Raw genomic sequence first — 20,705 nt, forward strand, 5'->3', positions numbered from 1 at the left:
TTTTTCTATAATGGTATTTTTGAAAGGGTAGTTGATTTTATTTTTTCGAAATTGATTGTCTAAAACTTATGTATTTGTAGGTTGCAACTTTCAAAGTTTAAAGTTAAGAACAACTTTGTCATTTCATATTTTTGGGGATTCAGGTTGAAATTTCTAGAATAGAAGAACGAGTATGTTTGCATGAGTAGTTTTTATTGAGCCAAAAATGTTTGTGGGTACCACAAATCTTATGGTTGACGAGAATGGGTCTGATTCTTTTTATTCTCGTTCAAGGGTAGGGTTAGGTTCAATTTGTATTAAAAAACTGTGGACTTAAATTTTAATATCTAATTTCATTTTATTACCTGATTTTGTTTTGCTTATAATTTTAAAAATAAATTACATCTTAAATTATTGTATATATTTAATTTAAACAATATATAAAACCTAATAAATATAAAAGATTGAAATAAATATTAATGAATGAAATTACATTTTTAGTTAAATATATGATATTACTATAATTTAAATGAAATAATTATTTTATATTTTAATATCTATAATAAATAGAGCTGATAAAAAAATCTATAATTAATAGAAAATAAACACAGGATTTTAATTCTAATAAGATTAATAAAAGGGAAAATCCAGAAAAAAAAGAATAAAAAATTGAACCGGTTGGTAATCCGGTGGTGGTTTGACTGGACCGGATCAGATAACGAGAGAGTTAAGAAATGGAAAATGGGGTAAAACCATAGCAGACAGCAATAATCAATTACACAGCTGCAACAACCAACACAAGCAGCACCAACCTCCTTCTTTCTCTTCTCTTCTCTTCTCTTCTTTTTCTCTCTCGCGCCCAATTCGCCTTATTCTCCTCCATCTCCAATTCACTCTCTCTCCACTTTTTTCTCTCCACACTTTCATTTCCGTCGAATCTTCGATCGGAACCGGCGATCGGACCGAACGCCACTCCGCGCCGGAATCCTGTAGAAGGTAAGCCAAACTGTGACCTATATTTCCTTCTTCTTGGCTTTCTTTGTATCTGAAGCAGCAATGTGGGTTTCGTTGTGATCCGTGCATTTTCTTTCATTGACTTTTCAAGCTTCGATCGAATCGTGCGTGAATGCGCGAGACTTAGCGGAGAGATCTGCTGTTTCTCGATCCGTGTTCGCAATGCGAGGCGATCAGAGTCGATTCGATTGCTTGAGTTTGTGTTCGAGCAAGATCCGAGACTTGTTTCTTGCGTTTTTGGCTAAGCGACGATTTTTGGCTTTGGATGAACGTGTGGTTGTTTTTACTTACTGTTGTTGCGTTCTTGTTGGATTGAATTGATTTCAAATAGTTAACTTAACTAAAGGGTGGAGCGTGTTTCAGTGTCAGTGTTTTTGAGCTTCGACTTGTGCACACTTTACTTCATTTAGTTATTGGAAATTTGTTCCTAACTCAAATATAAGCGAATGAAGTAGTTTTTTGAGTTGACCGAGGAAGCTAATGAATTTCCTCTTAGTGTGTACTGTAGACTATTGTAATGTGAAGTTTTATAATGGTTTCTTGTGTGCTTGGTCAAACTAAAGATTGTCTTGCTTACTTTTAGTTGCCTAGCGGGACCTTTTTACTGAAATCGCTGACGAACTGACATTGTCAACCATTTACACGCTGTTAGTTAACTGGATCAATAAATAGTGTGCAACTCATGAATCACCGTTTTTACTTCGTTTAGGTTCAATTTTATGCACATGAAATATAAGATTAGAGTCATAGAGGATCCAGATTCGGTGCAGTCATTTTTGTGTGCAATCATGCATTTTGTGCTTTCATAACTGTTCGATAAAGATCAGCTGCTGAGGTTTAGAATTGTTTTAAGTTGATGCACCAAGATATAATCCAAGCGGGCTGATCTTAACTTGATCGTTCTAAATTGCTGAATGCGTTCAAAAAGTGAGTGCCGGGAATGTGGATCTGAGTATTGGCCATCACAAAAGCATTTTCTATTTTTGTTTAATTGGTTTCTTTCCATATGGTCTGCGGTTTTCTTGTTTGATGCATGCATCACATAATGTCTGTTCTTCCAAAAGGTTCATATAGAACTTGCTGTTCATTAAGCTGTTTTGTGGTTATTGTAATTTTACTAGTTGTTACTTACAGGTGGATTGGGCTTTCATAATTGGAATGAATATTTTTTAGCTTACTCAAAAATATCTTGATGGAAGAAAAGGAAGAAACAAAAGAGATAAATATATCTGGTAATGGATTAGATATTGATGAAATAGTAGATAGTGGCGTAAAACAATTTATTGGAAGTCCTCATCAGGAAAATGTAAATTCTAGCAGCAGTGTTGGGGTTGAACTTATAGATGAAAGGGCTAACTTGCAAGAACAAGTTATTGATTCTGTAACTACAGTGATGGACGAGGACCAGTTTGAGCAAGTATCTTTGAAAGACCAAGATAAGAATAATGAGCATGAGGATTCAAACCGCTCGTCTGGTTCTGATAATAAACAACATCCATATGGTGGAAATGCAGAGGATTTTCAACAATCATTTGGGTCAAACTCAATAGAGAATGATTCTTCCCCAGTTGCGGAGATGGATAATGATAATCATTCTTATAGTCCTGGGTCAGAAGGACATTATGGTCATACATCCAAGCATTTTTCCACATCAATTAATTTTGATTCTAGCGGATATTCTACTTTTAATTCTCCACCAAAGCCAAGACAGAAACATGCAAAGCCGAATGTGTCTCCAGAATTGCTCCATTTAGTTGATTCTGCTATTATGGGGAAACCTGAAGGTATGGACAAGTTGAAGAATATCGCAAGTGGTGTAGAATTTTTTGATGGTGGGGAAGAAATGGACAGTGTGCCTTTCTTAATTGTAGATTCACTTCTTGCAACAATGGGTGGAGTGGAAAGTTTTGAAGAGGATGAAGATAATAATCCTCCCAGTGTGATGCTGAATTCCCGGGCTGCCATTTTGGCTGGTGAACTTATTCCTTGGCTTCCTTATGCAGGTGATACTGATGATGTGATGTCACCAAGGACACGGATGGTTAGGGGACTACTTGTGATATTAAGGGCTTGTACTAGAAATAGGGCAATGTGCTCATTGGCTGGCCTTTTAGAAGTGTTGTTGAGAACAGCAGAAAAAATTTTCACTGTGGATGTTGGCTTAAATGGTCAAATGAGGTGGGATGGAACACCTTTGTGCCACTGCATACAATATTTGGCGGGTCATTCTCTCACTGTGAGTGATCTTTATAGATGGTTTCAAGTAATTACAAAAACACTTACAACAGTTTGGGCTCCACGATTAACACTGGCATTGGAGAAGGCAATTAGTGGAAAGGAGTCAATGGGACCAGCTTGCACCTTTGAGTTTGATGGTGAAAGTTCTGGTTTGCTTGGTCCAGGCGAAAGCCGTTGGCCATTTATCAATGGATATGCTTTTGCAACATGGATCTACATTGAATCATTTGCAGACACATTAAATACAGCTACAGTTGCTGCTGCAATTGCTGCTGCTGCAGCAGCTAGGTCTGGTAAATCATCAGCTATGTCAGCTGCTGCTGCAGCTAGTGCACTTGCTGGTGAAGGTACAGCACACATGCCACGGCTGTTCAGTTTTTTATCCGGTGATAATCAGGGTATAGAGGCTTATTTCCATGCTCAATTTTTGGTTGTTGAAACTGCTAGTGGAAAGGGAAAGAAATCTTCTTTGCATTTTACCTATGCTTTCAAACCACAATGCTGGTATTTCGTTGGTCTTGAACATATAGGCAAGCATGGAATTCTTGGGAAAGCAGAAAGTGAAGTCAGATTGTATATAGATGGGTCTTTGTATGAAAGTCGTCCTTTTGAGTTCCCTCGAATTTCCAAACCTCTTGCCTTTTGCTGCATAGGGACTAACCCTCCTCCTACTATGGCTGGTTTGCAACGCCGTCGTCGTCAATGTCCTCTGTTTGCTGAGATGGGTCCTGTTTACATCTTCAAGGAACCAATTGGTCCAGAAAGAATGTCAGGCATGGCTTCTAGAGGTGGGGATATAGTTCCTTCTTTTGGTAATGCTGCCGGGCTACCATGGCTAGCAACAAATGCCTATGTGCAGAGCAAGGCAGAGGAAAGCGTGCTTTTGGATGCAGAAATAGGAGGTTGCCTTCATCTGCTCTATCATCCCAGTTTGCTCAGTGGTCGTTTCTGTCCTGATGCTTCACCCTCTGGTGCTTCAGGTTTGATAATTTCTATCGACTCTTTTATGATAATACATGAGTAATGAATTTTAAACACTGCATAAATGCATATTGATTTTTCATGCAGAAAGGCCCCTGGTACCTGGTAAATAATCATTGGAAGGTTAGTTTGTGGATTTATATGATGGAAATAAAAAGTGATTTACTATATTTTGGGTTAGTGTTTGTAATCATCACAATGGTGGTTCTTCTCTAATCTGTAGTAGTGAAAATTTTTCTTTTACCTTAGTACTAGGATGCTTCTACTCTAATTCCAAGTCTTTGATTCTTGATTTCTGAAAGTTTATTTTCTTTTGTTTTAAAACTATATAATTCAAAAAATATTTTATTTTTGGGAATCAAGAACAGATCAGTTAGGGGCTTGCATTAAGCTTATATCCAAGCATATAAAATTGTATTATTGTTTATAAAAAGTCTTACAATGAATATTAACCAAATTAAAGGGTGGGTAAATGGTATGAAATTCATTGAGAAATAGACATACTATTAGTGTTCTATCTGTGATTAAGCTGTCTCGTGAGGTTATCTTGTATAGTTGACTTTTTGATAGGTTCTGTTTCTCTCTTTGCGAGTCTGACAGCTACACACATAGATTAGATATGCTGGCTCTTGGAATTTGAACTTATGGCCTCATTCAACTTTATGTAACTGGCTTGTAATGTAATGAATGTTCGGAATTTATAAGATTTATTTAAATCATATTTTTAGTCAATGTGAGACTAAATACCATATTTGAGGCTACAATTAATGACAGTTCCCAAAGGGGCTGCAACTAAGTTGGGCTAAGGATGATCCCATTTAATGTGGCATTCAAACATAATCCTCCTGCCCACGGCTGTCAGCCTGGAGTGTGGTAATGTGGGTGGCCCTACAATGGATTTACGTTAGTCTTTGAGAGCATCTTATAGTTTGCATTTGGGATTTAACTCAACCGCATAAAACCACATTTGAGAGCATCTTTATAATGAAGGTGTATAAAATTTTCTGTATTGTAGTCTTCTTATAGTTTCTTTATAATAATGATTCAGGAACTCTTCGACGTCCAGCTGAGGTTCTTGGGCAAGTCCACGTTGCTACACGAATCCGACCTGTGGATGCTTTATGGGCATTATCCTATGGTGGTCCCTTGGCTTTGCTTCCTTTGACTATAAGCAATCTACATGAAAATACTCTGGAACCTCAGCAAGGGAATTCACCTTTGTCTTCAGCGACCACATCTTTGGCTGCCTCAATATTTAGAATTATATCCACAGCTATTCAACATCCAAGGAACAATGAAGAATTGGCTCGTGGTAGAGGACCAGAGGTTCTATCAAAAATTTTAAATTATCTTCTCCGAACTCTATCTTCACTTGATGTTAGAAAGCATGATGGTGTAAAAGATGAGGAACTTGTTGCTGCTGTTGTATCCCTTTGTCAATCTCAGAAGATCAACCATGCACTTAAAGTGCAGCTGTTCACTACACTGTTGTTAGATTTAAAAATTTGGAGTTTGTGTAGTTATGGCATACAAAAGAAGCTTTTATCATCTCTTGCAGATATGGTTTTCACCGAGTCAATGGTAATGCGAGATGCTAATGCCATTCAGATGCTTCTTGATGGCTGCAGAAGATGTTATTGGACTGTTCCTGAAATTGATTCATTAAATACTGTTTCCCTAACTGGGTCTACACGTCCAGTAGGTGAAATCAATGCTTTGGTTGATGAGCTCTTGGTGGTAGTTGAACTTCTAATAGTGGCTGCATCTCCTTCGTTGGCCTCAAATGATGTCCGATGTTTACTTGGATTCATGGTTGACTGTCCACAACCTAACCAGGTAAAGCAGTAACATCTAAGTGCTTTTATTTGCCTCAAATGATGTCCGATGTTTACTTGGATTCATGGTTGACTGTCCACAACCTAACCAGGTAAAGGGGTAACATTTAAGTGCTTTTCTTTTCGGTGCGGGCAATAAGAAGGGATTGTCGGACAGGATACTACAATGACAGACATATGGGTGCTGTCAATGCTAAAATGCATTTGCTAGAATAGAATTTCACAGTACCTTTTTGTGGTCTTTCTTATATAGCTTCTGGAAGAATGATTGCTTGTTTGGTGTTTTCAACTGAACTTTTTTATTATTAAATTTTTTATCATTTAGAATACAGTATTTTTTTATTATTTGTTAGGTACTTATTTCAGGGGTGTGGTAGTGTATTTCATGTTTGAGCTGGGTCTCTTCCAATACTATTATATAAAAATAACCTTTCCTTTTGTTTTACGACACAAATGGGTGTTATCATTTAGTTCCTTTCAGCCAGATACTCTTTTCCATGCAGTACTCATGTGGCATGGTGACATTGTTCCCTTGTGACTTGGCAACGTTTAGGGGACATGCCAATAATATGGCAAGTGATTTTGGCGTAACACTAACAAAGACATATATATAAGGTATACAACAAAAATTGTTGAATGTAATAAATAAGAAAAACTAGTAACATATATCTAAAACAATAAATTAGAAACGTGTTCTAGGAAATAAAATTCAACAAAAGTATCTATCAACAATGTATAGGGAGAAATGTGCAGAGGGATCATAGATGAAACTGAGGAAATAATGGCTCGAGAAAACAAAAAGGAACATAAACTGGTAGTCAAGATAACAAATAGAGATAATGCACAGTTGGCTGGAGAGGTTACATCAGAATTGAACTTCAGAACAAGGGGAGAGGAAACAAAAAGTACTATAAAGAGAGGAGTAAAGCAACTAATATCAATATTTTTTGTCTCAACAATCTGCCTTGGCCACATGGACAGGTGGCTGTCATAATCTGCAATGTAAAACTTACAATGCCATTGAAGTCTAATGACATTTTGTTTAACTATTGCAATCCCATCATGGGGTGGTACTGCTATGGAAACCCTGGCTTCTAGTTGATGACACTGACTTGGTGATGGTGGTTATATGATCTTGTTATGATATCTGTTTCCGCATTGATGATAATAAGGTCGTGCTCATTTGTTTCAGTTCTGACCACACACTTGTGAAAGCTGTTAAGATATCTTTAATATCTTATTTTTTGTTTTTATTGTTATTATTCTTCATATGTATTTTGGGCTTAGCCCATATATTATTTATTATAAATACAGCCCCTATGTGTATTTTCTACACAAGGGAGATTAATCTCAATCCCTACTTTCTCTATATTCAATAAAAGCCATGAGTTGGGCTGCATTTACATGGCACAGTAAGGCACAGCAGTTGTGAAAACCTAGCTAGCTGAATATCTGTAGTAGTTCCCTTTTTTAATCAGAGGAGAAAATGCTATGGCATCACCATACAAGTTGCAAACCTAACTAGGTTAACTCTAATAGGTTATATTTTGTGGTATGTTGTGTTAGATTGCGATATATTTAATGCATGTAATCTCAATGTTCTGGATCTCATGTTAAGTGGTTTTTTTGAAGTTTGTAATTCTAAGTGTTGCACATAATATAATGCTTTGGTTTGATTCTTTTATTTTTATTTTAATAAAACTGTACTAATTCGTTATTTATTCAATTTCAGGTTGCTAGGGTGCTGCATCTTTTCTACAGATTGGTTGTCCAGCCAAATGCATCTAGAGCTCATACATTTGCGGTAGAATTCCTGGCATGTGGTGGTGTAGAAACTCTTCTTGTTTTGCTCCAGAGGGAAGCTAAAGCTGGAGATAATGGTGTCCTGGATTCATGGTCAATGAATTCTGAACTTCACAAAACTGAGATTGATGGTGGTAATGAAATGACAAAAGGAAGTCAAGAAGATGAAGGATCGAAGGAGAAAAATGAAGCCATCTTACAAGACAATGACCACGGTTCCCTATCTGTTGATAGTGGCAGTAGCCCAGATCCTATTTCTCCTGTATTTGCCTCTGAAATTCCTTCTGTCAAGAATTTGGGAGGCATAAGCCTATCCATTAGTGCAGACAGTGCTAGAAAAAATGTTTACAATGTTGATAAAAGTGATGGGATTGTTGTTGGGATCATAGGTCTCTTAGGTGCATTAGTAGCTTCAGGCCAGCTGAGAATCGGTTCTTCTGCAGGTCCTGATACAACAAGCAACCTTTTGGGTGTTGGACTCCATGACAAAGGTGGTACTATGTTTGAAGACAAGGTCTCTCTTGTACTTTTTGCTTTACAAAAGGCATTTCAAGCAGCACCCAACAGGCTAATGACCAAAAATGTTTACACATCTTTGTTGGCTGCCTCGGTATGGCTACCTTCCTTCATCATATCTACACTCCATATTCCTATGCTGCAAATATGGGAATTGTCCTTTCATTTTACTATTTTTTGATAAAAGTTCTATCAATGTCTTTACCATGATTTATTCAGTATAAGCCCATTCTTTTATTTTATAAAATCATGTTAGGCATCACAATGAGATTTTAATAACTCAATTAGGTTAGCACCTTAAAACTCCATCAATCACGTGCCACCACATGAAAACTCCATAAAAAGGAAAAACAACAAGATACAAAAACACGAGGGGAGCAGATCAAAACTCATGCAAGAGAAAAAACCTCCAAAGCACTAACAAAAGCTAAACATAGGGAGGCTTAAATGATTTTTGAAGAAATCAAACTTAATATATGAAGGGAAAAAGTCATACAATGACATTGGCCATTCCAGTTTGTTGAATTAATTTCTCAATACTTGATCTTTTGTCAGGGGGCTTTTTAAATACACATTATTTTTCTTAAGAAAAGGAAACTTACTAGTTGAAGGGAGAAGGATATTTGCTAATATTAATGTAAAATGTCCTCTTATTAACCATGACCCAATGCAGATGAAAGAAAAACATAGAAGCCTTCAAGTCTCTTTTTGAGTGCTTATTCGAGATGTATGTTTAAAAATGTCATTAGGTGATAAGGTTACTATCCTCATTTGTTGATGTTTTCATTTTTCTTTGTTTTCTCTTCTTTTCAGATCAATGCCTCTTCTTCAGAGGATGGGCTAAATTTCTATGATTCTGGTCACCGCTTTGAGCATTCACAACTTTTGTTGGTGCTTTTGCATTCTCTTCCATTTGCACCTAGGCCTCTACAGAGCAGAGCGCTACAGGTATTAGCTTCACAGTCATGCATCCATTGTTTATAAGTTGTGTTTTATATGATTTATGAGGTGTTTGCTGTTTCATGTGTATTGTATGTGATGAAATTCTCAATACAGAGCACTTGTACATTAATGTACTGCTTAGTTCATGCATTTCAGTTTCTGGCATTTTATAGATTTTATTGGGGCATAAGTTCGCTGCTACTTGAAGATTCGAAAGATAATGCTGGAACACAGACATTTATTGACCTAGGCTAGTGCAAAACTAAAATAAAAGACAAGATTGGTTGTTAAAATCTAAATTTGCTTGTCAACAATGATTAATAGCAGTCCCCCCTTAGTTTCTAGTACTTCTGTTATCTGTTACATTTAGATTTCATTGTAACGGATTTGACTATTTGATTTGTTATCATCTGGATAGATAGCTGTAGCTTTATCTGTAGCTTTATATTGTAATTGGTCTCAGTTAAGAGAAAACTGTGTCTGTGACATTTTCTCTAGCTTTGTCGTTACTGCTCTCATTTTCTCGGTCTCTGCCCTTATTAATGTTCAACTCTTGGGAGGTTGGGATTTAGTTTGGACAGTTATTATAGTTTGTTGATAGAATGGCTAGAGATTGTCGGATATATAACCAAATTATAGTATATGGTTGGGTGCAAATATCACCTTACAAGTTGGTTTTGTGAAATTAGATTAGGCTTTAAAGTCCACTTGCTAAGATAAGTGATTTGGGAGGTAAATAGCCAGGAGGAGGTTGTAAGGGATCAAATCGTGTTTGGAAAAAACCATTACCACCCGTTGGAGATTCCATATCTACTAGAGATATGGTCGAACAATAATATATACAATAAACCTTCGCTTAAATCCACACTCATTTAAGTTTGCATCCCGCTTAAATCCGCATTTAGAAAGAGAAAATTCTCGGATCAATAATTTTATGACTATTTTTAGAAAAAACCACATAAAGTCGTTTGACTTCATATTCGGTTACATTTTGTTCTATATATATATATAGTGTATAAATAGATAGAGAAAGAAATATGAATAAAATATCAAGTTCCTCTTTCACTATACCCCTCTTATATCTATCATATATCTTATATCTCTTATTTTACAATCTTTAAAAATTTTCAACACTCATAATATTCCATACTTTAATTATATGACCCCTAATATTTCATATTGTAATATGACTCTTAAAATTTCATAAATCTACATCCCAATTAAATATGTATCAAACTCTCAAGATTAAAATGCAGACTTAGGTGAATCTTATAAGCCAAATTTGTTAGGTTGAGTTAAATTTAAAGTCCACATTCTATGATGGTATCAAAGCCTTAGTAAGGTTTATTGGGCATATCATGCTACTCGTTATTAGATCACTCTTTATTCCTATGCTTGATATGTCTTTTTTTCATGTAAGGTATGTTGGAGATCTCATATATACTGAAAATTTGACTAAATTATAATATATAAGTAAGTTTAAATCTCAACTTACAAGCTGGTTTTGATATAATAATATACACTTTTTGAACAAGTTGTCTTTCAAACCTACCCAAATAGAAGTGCATACAAAAGAAACTAGCGAGCCAGATGGCCTGAACACACAAGCTGCAAAAACTTTTCCCATTTTAGATTTCCGTTTCATTAACTCCCAACTTAGTTTTAACATAGATGCTTCATTAAAATCTTCTATAGAACTTAATCCTAGTCCTCCTCCCTTGCAAGGCTTACAAACAATATCTATGGTACAGAAGTTGCTATAACCAAGCTAAATATCACTAGTCGAAATACAATTTATAAAGCAGCTCTCAATTGTTTTCCACATTGTTTTAAGCCATCTATATATTTGAAAACGAAAGAAAAGAATGTTTTGTATCATAGACTTGACCAGCATAATTTTTCCATTTGGATAGTTTTTCCTTAATTATGTCAGCAATTGGCATCAGATGATGTAACTTTAGCTTGCCCTTCAAAGTAGGTACACCAAGGTATACAAAAGGCAGTAGTTCTTGTGAGAAACCTAGTGTAGATGAAACTTCCCAAACTACAGCAGGTATATTCCGAACATAGAATTTAGATTTGCTATTATTCATTGTCTGATCCAAGATTTTTTCTATATCTATGTAAATCATCCATAATGTTGCTCATATTTTTCATCACACACCTTCAAAAGAACTTAATGTCATCAGTATATGAAGCGTGTATGGGAAAATCAATCTGTCTTGGTCCAGAAGCCCTTATTTTTCCATCTAAATCATGCAAAATGATGCTTCTATTTATAACTTCCTTTGCAATACAAAACAGCAAAGGAGATAAGGATCTCCTTGCCTTACACTCGATAACAATTAAAGGATCCCCCTGGCTTGCCATTCACTACAACAAAAATCTTAGCAGAATTCAGAAGCATATATATATATCCATGTGCAGAACTTTTTCTGCAAAACCAAAAGCTTTTAGTACAAAATATGAAAATTTGAAAGTGTATTAAAAAGGCCTTTTTATATCAATTTTGTTGGCAATATCTCCTGCAAAACACATTCTATCCAGTAAATTAACTGCTACAGACACTGTTTCTGTACAATCCAGGATACTTCTTCCCTGCATGAATCCTCTTTGTTGAGAAGAAATCAATTTATTAGTGATCTTGACCAACCATATGTTATAATCTCTGAAATTGTTTTATATTTAAAGTTTGCAAGTGCAATAGGTCTGAATTTACCAATCTCATTGGCACTAGGTTCCTTAACAATCAATGGTTTGAGTTACAATTTGGCAACATCCACCCTTTTTCAAAGATCTGCATGACAGCATTATATACATCAGGTTGGGTTATGTCCCAATATGATTAAAGACACTATAAATCCATCAGGCTCAGTGAACTTGTTGGACAAAGATTAAACAGAGCTTCCTTAACATCTGACATCGAAGGCATTTGAAGTAGCACCATATTATCAGCTGCATATACCGTCTTGGGAATCACCTCCCTAATAATAGGACTCGAAGGACTGGAACAGTCATTAGACACAATATTCTTGAAATGCTCCATCACATGCTCTTCCATTTCTAATTTATCAGAGATCATTCTTGAATCATGCTTGAGAAGAAGGAAATTCTATTAACAGAATATCAAATAGAAGATTTGTCATGAAATAACCTGGTAGTCCTGTCTGCTTTCTACAATTTAAGTCTACATCTTTCTCTCCAAAACTCCTGATACATTAAGGCATTATTCAAATCTGTTCTCCTTGTCAGTTAGTGCTTTTCTCATATTCTTTTTTCTTATTACTTTCCAATTTTATACTTTGTACCTTTAGGAGAGCCAATTCCTCCTTTTCATGTACATTGCCAAACAATGTTTTATTCTACATTCCAATTCGGATTTTGACTTTCTTGAGTTTTTGGTTTAGTGTATATATAGGACAATCACTCCAAGTAGTATTCGGTGCCAATTTATAATTGTTCTTTCATGGCTTAAGTACTTTTTGTCCGACTTAAATAAGGTTCTTGTATATGCCACAGCTATAATGAAAATTATCTATGGAGCTTTTCAGAGGAAGTTAGACTTGCACTTATGGACATATTCCTGCTTGACATCTTTTTAATACCAACTAGTTTTAAGTTGTTTTTGTTTGTGTATGATTTCAGGATCTTCTATTTTTGGCTTGCAGTCATCCTGAAAATAGAAGCAGTCTGATAAGCATGGAAGAATGGCCTGAGTGGATTCTTGAAGTTCTGATCTCGAACTACGAGGTAATAATATTAATTAAAGCCAAGTTTTAATCCTCTCTCTCTCTCTCTGTGTTTATTATTTGTCTCCATTTATCTCTAATATTGTCATACAAACACAATAAATTCATGCCATTTTCTTGTGTAATACACATTTGTATGGTTGTTGGGAAGACTCTTTAACTGTTCAACTTGTGCTCTTCTGTTTGACAGGTGGGTCCTGGTAAATTATCTGATTCAACGACCATTGGAGATGGAGACATAGAAGACCTTATACATAATTTCCTTAGTATCATGCTAGAGCACTCAATGCGCCAAAAGGATGGATGGAAGGTTGATATTTGTTAGAATAGTTCACTTCTTTCATGTCTTCACCTTATTGATGTTACTGCCAACTGTTGCCCAATTTTCTCTTTCAGTATGTTTCTGTTGACAGCATCCTCGTCGGACTGTATGTTTACGTGTTTCCGATGTCTTTATTAATTATTTATTTCATTGGCTGGTGTTATCAATTTTGAACATCAAATAATAGACATTTATTGTGGTTGCAATAAATGTGCAAATCCTTTCAATTCCAAGAGACTTATTTGGGATTTTAGATATACACACTACTTCTTTATCTTTTTATCTTCATGGTAAAGGAAGATATTTCATTCAAGTGAAGAGAAAAATACAAGCGGGGGATAATTTTTTCTAAATAAAGAAACCAAATGAATACTAGAGGTCAGAGGTTAAAAATGTGACAGAGCTTCTATTTGATAGCTCATATCTTGTCCTGGTGATATAGTGAGAATGTTTTGGATGTTCTCTATTTCATTGTAACACTGCTAATATTTTATTTTGTTATCACATAATTGTAGTCATCCTTAGGGAGTAAACTTTTGTCCTTGACCTGGAATTTCAATATAGTGGGACTTATTAGTTTGTTTGGAACACTATCTGGTTCAACTAAACGTGAATCGATCTCCTCCCTTCCTTCTATGTTTTGTACTTTGGAAAGTGGGATCTTCCATTTACAAGGCTTGAGATAGATCACCATGCAGAGTCTTAGTCATCTGAAAATATCAGTCATCTGGAATTTCCCTTTTATTATATGTATTTGTTTGCTTGCATGATTTCTGGTATTGTCAAAGTAATTCAGACTGCCCAGTGCTGTTCATTTTGTCCAGGATATTGAAGCAACAATTCATTGTGCAGAATGGCTTTCTATGGTTGGTGGATCTAGCACAGGAGAACAACGAGTAAGGTAAGTTTATGTGTCCATTATGAGCTCAACTGTTTACTTCTGAAGTTCTTCTATAATGTGATTTGACTGTTACTGAAATCAAGTTTTATTCCATTTTATTTTATTTTGATGCTGATTGTCATTGTTTTCTAGCTAAACATTTAACTCTTTTAGTTTGAAAACATATATTCAATATAAAACCATTCATTAGGCTATATGTGTATGTAACAGTGCAATCCTTTATGGAAGTTGGTCATTGTCGTGGCATAAGAGCCTTTTAACCAAATTTTTTAAAGTTCAATCCCCTTCCCATTCTAATTCAAAATAAATTTCAGCACAATGTAGGATGAACCTGCTTTGTCTATGCACAAGCCCAAATGGCTCTTGAGTGAGTGGGGGTTATGTTGGATATTCTTAAATTTTTGCGTTTGGATTTAACTCAACCCTTCAAGGTGGTTCAAGGGGTGAGAGTTGCCTCCCCTTTATATATAATATTCAGTCACTCCAACATCTCAATCAATGTAATTTTGGATTTTCCCCAATAGTTATGCAACCAATGACAAGTTTTTGCCTTACAGTTTATGGTTTGAGTAAAGTTGGTCCTTGATAGCACACTTATGACATCGTAATGTTTGGACACTATCATGTCACCATGTTTCAATTATAAATGCTACTGGCTCATATTTTCCTGAAGGGCATGATGTGGAATAAGATAAACAAAACTGGCCACATCTTAAGAAAATCCTCAATTTCGCTAATTACTATGATAAAATAATCATATTTAACTAAACTCTTATTACATGAGTTAGAGTAAAATTGTAAATTATGAGCATTTAGGTGAGCAAGACACTAACAATTAACTAATGCTTTCTAAATAAACATTTTGAAACAAACCAAAATTCACAATGTGGCAGATAGTTTGGAAAAGAGGAAGTATTTTTCTGTAACTTGGAGTGTAGATATGATGAAGGAAGGTAGCCATACCGAGGCAGCCAATAAAGAAAAATATACCGAACCTTCAAAAAGTTTATGTTCCAGTGGTGTTTGTTACCAAGATTTGATAAATTCTAAGTTTGTATAAAAGTTGCTAACACTTGATGATGAATTATGATGAAACAATAGGTATATAGGTTGCTCATCGGTTGACTAGGAATCGAGAGAGAAACAATTGTGTCAGAAACAAAGAAATTGATGTTTAGAGTGATCATTCTAATCTAGGTTTGTAGAAAAGATTGTGAAGGGTTTTGAGGAGTTTTACAATCTCCTTCTATACTATCATATTATTCCCTAGTATTGATTGAAAGTTTAAAGTGGCAGTTTACAGTTACCTGTTTCATGTCAATATAATCATTCATGTCTGGGTTAATTTCTGTATTGAAGACGTGAAGAAGCATTACCTATTTTTAAGAGGAAACTCCTAGGAGGCTTGCTGGATTTTGCTGCAAGGGAATTGCAGGTTCAGGTATATATATATATATATATATATATTTTCTATTTTTTTTATTTTCCTATGAAGGGTTATGTACATTAAATGCCTTGGCTTGATATGTTATTCATTCTTATATTCTTTTTCCTCCAGTTATTTAAGGTTTTAAATGTGTAGGCACACTTAATAAACAAATCCCTCTTATGCATAAGCACATTGATATTAAAACCCCGTTTATCAGAATATATTTGAATAAAAGAAAATAAGAGATATTCTTTTATCCCTCTGTATCTTTCTGTTACATTTTCTCTCTCTCTGGTGTGTTATTTCCTGCTCTCCCTTTTGGTGAATCAGTTTTGCTTTCGAGGGTAGCTTCTATAAAGGCTCTCTTTGTATTCGGATTTATACAGAATAAAACTAATAAAAAATATCACATCAGTTTCTGTAAGATATAGAAACTGGATCAGAAACTTAAGAAAGGTGAAGTTTACTGAGATTAGAAAGACAGTGACTGTATGTTTCCTTCAATATACGGTGTTACAGAAAGAACAACTCTGGTTCTTCGAGGACCAGTCTCCTCCCAACATACATTTGTCTTGCCCTTTCTCTAGACCCACCCAAAATGTATTTATAAAAACCTCTCTTATTCTTAACTAACTTTGCTGAGATGGTAACTAGCTCCTAAGTACTGGAAACTTGTTCTTGCTGAGGTGTGGAAGAGAAAACATCAATAATGACTACATACATCTTTTACTTAATGCAGACTCAAATTATTGCGGCGGCCGCAGCTGGTGTTGCGGCTGGGGGTTTGTCGCCAAGAGAAGCTAAGACTGAAGCTGATAATGCTGCCCAGTTGTCTGTGGCTTTAGTGGAGAATGCCATTGTGATACTTATGCTTGTTGAAGATCATTTACGACTACAAAGCAAACAATCCTCTTCTACACGTGCTGCAGATGCTTCACCTTCTCCAATCCCTGCTGAGAATAAAAACAATAGTATCCGAATTTCATTGTCGACTATTGAAGAGTCATTAGAAGCTAGTGACTCCGAGGGAGTCGCTCTAGATGTATGTATACAGTAATTTAAAACTGCACATGCATGCATGCTAGAAATAAATACTGATGTGTTGTTTTTATTTAATAGATCCACAATACTGTTTCTGTCATTCATACAAAATCCATTCCTTGTTGATGTGACTGACATTTTCTCCAAATACTTTTATGTTATAAACCAAAGTATTATTTTTCCATACCTTTGTTTTTTTCTTATCTCTAACTTCATTGTGCATTCTTCAGATTTAGGAAAATATGGATAGACTATTTCTTTTATTTTCCTTACTATTCCTTTTATTTGCCTTGCTATTCCTTTTATTAGCATTCATGTTACTTTGAGTATGTAGTTCTCCACGTTTTCATTTATTTTTGTATTGGTGAAACAAATGCTTTCATGATAATTTTAGGTCCTTTCATCCATGGCTGACGAAAGTGGTCAGGTCCCATCCTCAGTGATGGAAAGGCTTGCTGCAGCTGCAGCAGCTGAGCCTTATGGATCTGTTTCTTGTGCTTTTGTGTCATATGGGTCTTGTGCTAAGGATTTAGCAGATGGATGGAAATACAGGAGCCGGTTGTGGTATGGTGTCAACCTTTCTGAAAATCCAGCTTTATTTGGTGGTGGTGGGAGTGGATGGGATTTTTGGAAGTCTGCTCAGGAGAAAGATGCAAATGGAAAGTGGATTGAGCTTCCCTTGGTGAAAAAGTCTGTGGCAATGCTCCAAGCCTTATTGCTGGATGAGTCTGGGCTTGGTGGTGGTCTTGGTATAGGTGGAGGGTCAGGTACAGGAATGGGAGGGATGGCTGCATTGTACCAACTACTAGACAGTGACCAGCCATTTTTGTGCATGCTTCGAATGGTTCTTCTATCGATGAGAGAAGATGATGATGGTGAAGATCACATGCTCATGAGAAATACAAGTTTTGAGGATTCAGTATCTGAAGGAAGAAAACCACGGTCGGCACTTTTGTGGAGGTAAAACAACCTATTCAATCTTCACGTATATATGCAGTTCATTTTTTTTATCCATAAATGATCAGTGGTCATTGAACTGTTAGAGCACATACTGAACATACACACAAGGACAGAATAAAAGGGGTTGAAAGAGAGAGAGAGAGAGACCAACTGACTTTGAAATTTTATTTTGCACACATCTAACAATATAGAATTCCTATTTATAGTATAATAACAAGCAAATAGTTAAAACAACCCACTAACTACCTGACTAACATACAACACTAACTGAATTATCTACAACACTCTCCTCTTAGTTCAAATTATTCATTAAAATATCATCCACACGTTTATTTTCACTGGAAAAATTTTCAACTCTAGGCAGTGTTTTCAAATGGTGGTTATGGCAGTACCATAATGGTACAGTTATTGCAGTGTTTTTGAGCCATCGCTATCTGCTATTTTGAAGGATATGGCATCATCTTCTATCATTTCAATTATTGCACCGTGGTGGTTTGCGGCACCTGTGGTGGAATAGTGGTTTTTAAATTTATTTATTGTTTTCCAAAAACACAATTTTAGGTTTAGCTCAATTTTAAATCCAAATCTTGAACACGGGAGCGAATGAGCCCTCTTTTATGAACCACTGTGAAAGATTCCTAAGAATGAAAGCATTAACAATGAGCCTTCTTTCTTGTCAAGTTTCCTTGGAGTTGTCTATGGCAGTAATTTGCTTCAGTGGCCTGAACCGCAGTGGTGACATCAGCTCTGATGACCTATACCTTGAAACCAAGTTATTTTATAAAGTCATTTTGATTAGGGGACAACATTCTACTAGCTATGTGAGCTAGTCTATCAGCCAAAATTTTAGAGATAATTTTGAATCTAAAATCTTGAATATTCTCCGCACAAGAAATTTTAGGAGTAAGAGATATAACATTAGAATTCATCCCTGCGAGGATCCAACCACTTTTGAAGAATTGTTGTACAACCTTGCAAACATCATCACCAACATGCCTGATAAAAAGAACCACCAAACCTATTAGGACTCGGAAAACTATCACCATTAAGATCAAACACAACTTGTTTAATTTCTTCCTCGGTAACCAAGCTAGGAATATACTTGGAGACAAAATTCTGCATCTCCAAATAAGAGCAATTAGCCTGAGCATTATCAGCATATAAACTGGTATAGAAATCCAAAATATGTTCTCCAATTTGACTTGGATCATTTAGATTTTGTCCATTATGTACTAATTTCTGTATGGTACTAGCATTGCTTCCTTTTTTCACCACCGAATGAAAGAAATCCAAAACAAATCCAGAAACTTTCCTGACAATCCAAAGCAAAATCCAACTCCTCCTTCAAGCTTTTCTCTTTAGTAAATAGCTCATATTTTTTCAGCATCAAGAGGAGAGGATTCCAGCTGACACTTGAAGGATGGGCAAAGTTCTGATTCAAAGACGAGATGGAATAAATCATTCTTAACAAATTTATTTTGTCATAAATGAAAACCAATTTGTTAAGCATTTGATTCACTTTACTTTAGACGTGTATCAAATGGAAGAAAAATGAAGTTGGATGACAAGGGGAAGCCATGGGTGTTGGGTACCATTAAATGGGTCCCAATCAACAAAATGGTAGTGCTGAGGAGAGATGTTGTTGTTGTTGTTGATGATGAAAGTAAAGGTTGGGAGCATGGTAGTTGAATCGCGAATAGTTTCACATATCAGAGAGTTTAAATTTTGAATCATGAATCGTAAAATTCATAAACATTAAAAAATCTAACATATACTTAAATATATAAGATATATAAATATGCAAAGAAACAATTAATAACAAAAACTTCATAGTCAAATAGAGTTGTTGTATCTATGTGTATTTACCACACAATTTCACAATTTCAGCAACACAACCTTCAAACAACAATGTGGTTACTGCATAAGATTCCTTTAACTATGGCTGTATGCTACTAAACAAACTCTGCATTATAGCCACCCAAAAAATAAGTGTTGTTGCTGCTATTTGCATAATTACTTCATACAGACTATGGTTGTTGCTTGTGTTGAATATTGAGAAAAACTGTATAGGGTTAATCTCCCTTGTGTCTAAAATACACATAGGGTGAATGTATTTATAATAAAGAGTGATACTAGTATATATGGCAACCAAACATAAATATGGTAAATAGAAGATATTGTATTAAACAATATCAACAATATCTACCAATATCAAACAATATCTACCAATATCAAACAATATCTATTTTCCCTAATAAACAATAGATGCTATGCTTCCCTAATTAATGCAATATATCTAACACTCCCCCTCAAGTTGGTGCATATAAGTTGTATGTACCAAGTTTGTTACAAATATAATCAATTCTCAGCCCCCTTAAAGATTTAGTGAAAATATCTGCTAACTGATCATTTGAGTTAACGAATTCATATCTCTAGACATAATCTTTTCTCGAATGAAATGACAGTCGATCTTAATGTGTTTGGTCCTCTCGAGAAAGACATGATTAGAACTGATATGAAGTGCTGCCTGATTGTCACATATAAGTGTCATTTGAGTGACATCTCCAAATTGTAACTCTCTAAGAAATTGCTTAAGCCAAACACGTTCGCAAGTGGCTGAGGTCATAACTCTATACTCTGCTTCTGCACTAGATCTTGCCATAACACTTTGTTTCTTGCTCTTCCAAGAAATCAAGTTACCACCAATGGAGACAAAAATACTCAGAAGTAAATCTTCTATCAAAAGGAAATCCTACCCATTCAGCATCTGAATAGCAAACAACTTTTGTATGATTATTAGAACCATATAACAAACCCTTTCCAGGAGATCCTTTAATGTACTTTAATGTACGGAAGACTACATTCCAATGATCTTTACATGGGGAATTAAGAAATTGGCTCACCGCACTGACTGCAAAGGAAATGTCAGGACAAGTAACTATAAGGTAATTTAATTTTCCAACCTATCTTCTATACTGCTCAAGATCTGAAATAG

The 20,705-nt window shown here is 35.4% G+C and overlaps 1 protein-coding gene across 1 annotated transcript in view; it reads left to right on the forward strand.

The window, feature by feature from the left end:
- The first annotated feature begins 743 nt into the window (after positions 1-743).
- Positions 744-20,705, forward strand: part of LOC114184879 (BEACH domain-containing protein C2) — a 40,570-nt gene continuing 20,608 nt past the window's right edge. Inside the window, exons 1-11 of the mRNA XM_028072256.1 lie at positions 744-975; positions 2,128-4,211; positions 5,261-6,048; positions 7,780-8,460; positions 9,180-9,314; positions 12,954-13,058; positions 13,248-13,367; positions 14,204-14,280; positions 15,640-15,721; positions 16,449-16,751; positions 17,145-17,710. Coding sequence (XP_027928057.1) covers positions 2,186-4,211; positions 5,261-6,048; positions 7,780-8,460; positions 9,180-9,314; positions 12,954-13,058; positions 13,248-13,367; positions 14,204-14,280; positions 15,640-15,721; positions 16,449-16,751; positions 17,145-17,710 — 4,883 coding nt within the window. The 5' untranslated portion in view covers positions 744-975; positions 2,128-2,185. The remainder of the gene's footprint in view (positions 976-2,127; positions 4,212-5,260; positions 6,049-7,779; positions 8,461-9,179; positions 9,315-12,953; positions 13,059-13,247; positions 13,368-14,203; positions 14,281-15,639; positions 15,722-16,448; positions 16,752-17,144; positions 17,711-20,705) is intronic.

The sequence above is a fragment of the Vigna unguiculata genome, chromosome 5 (assembly GCF_004118075.2).
Source record: "Vigna unguiculata cultivar IT97K-499-35 chromosome 5, ASM411807v1, whole genome shotgun sequence".
NCBI classification, from domain to species: Eukaryota; Viridiplantae; Streptophyta; class Magnoliopsida; order Fabales; family Fabaceae; genus Vigna; species Vigna unguiculata.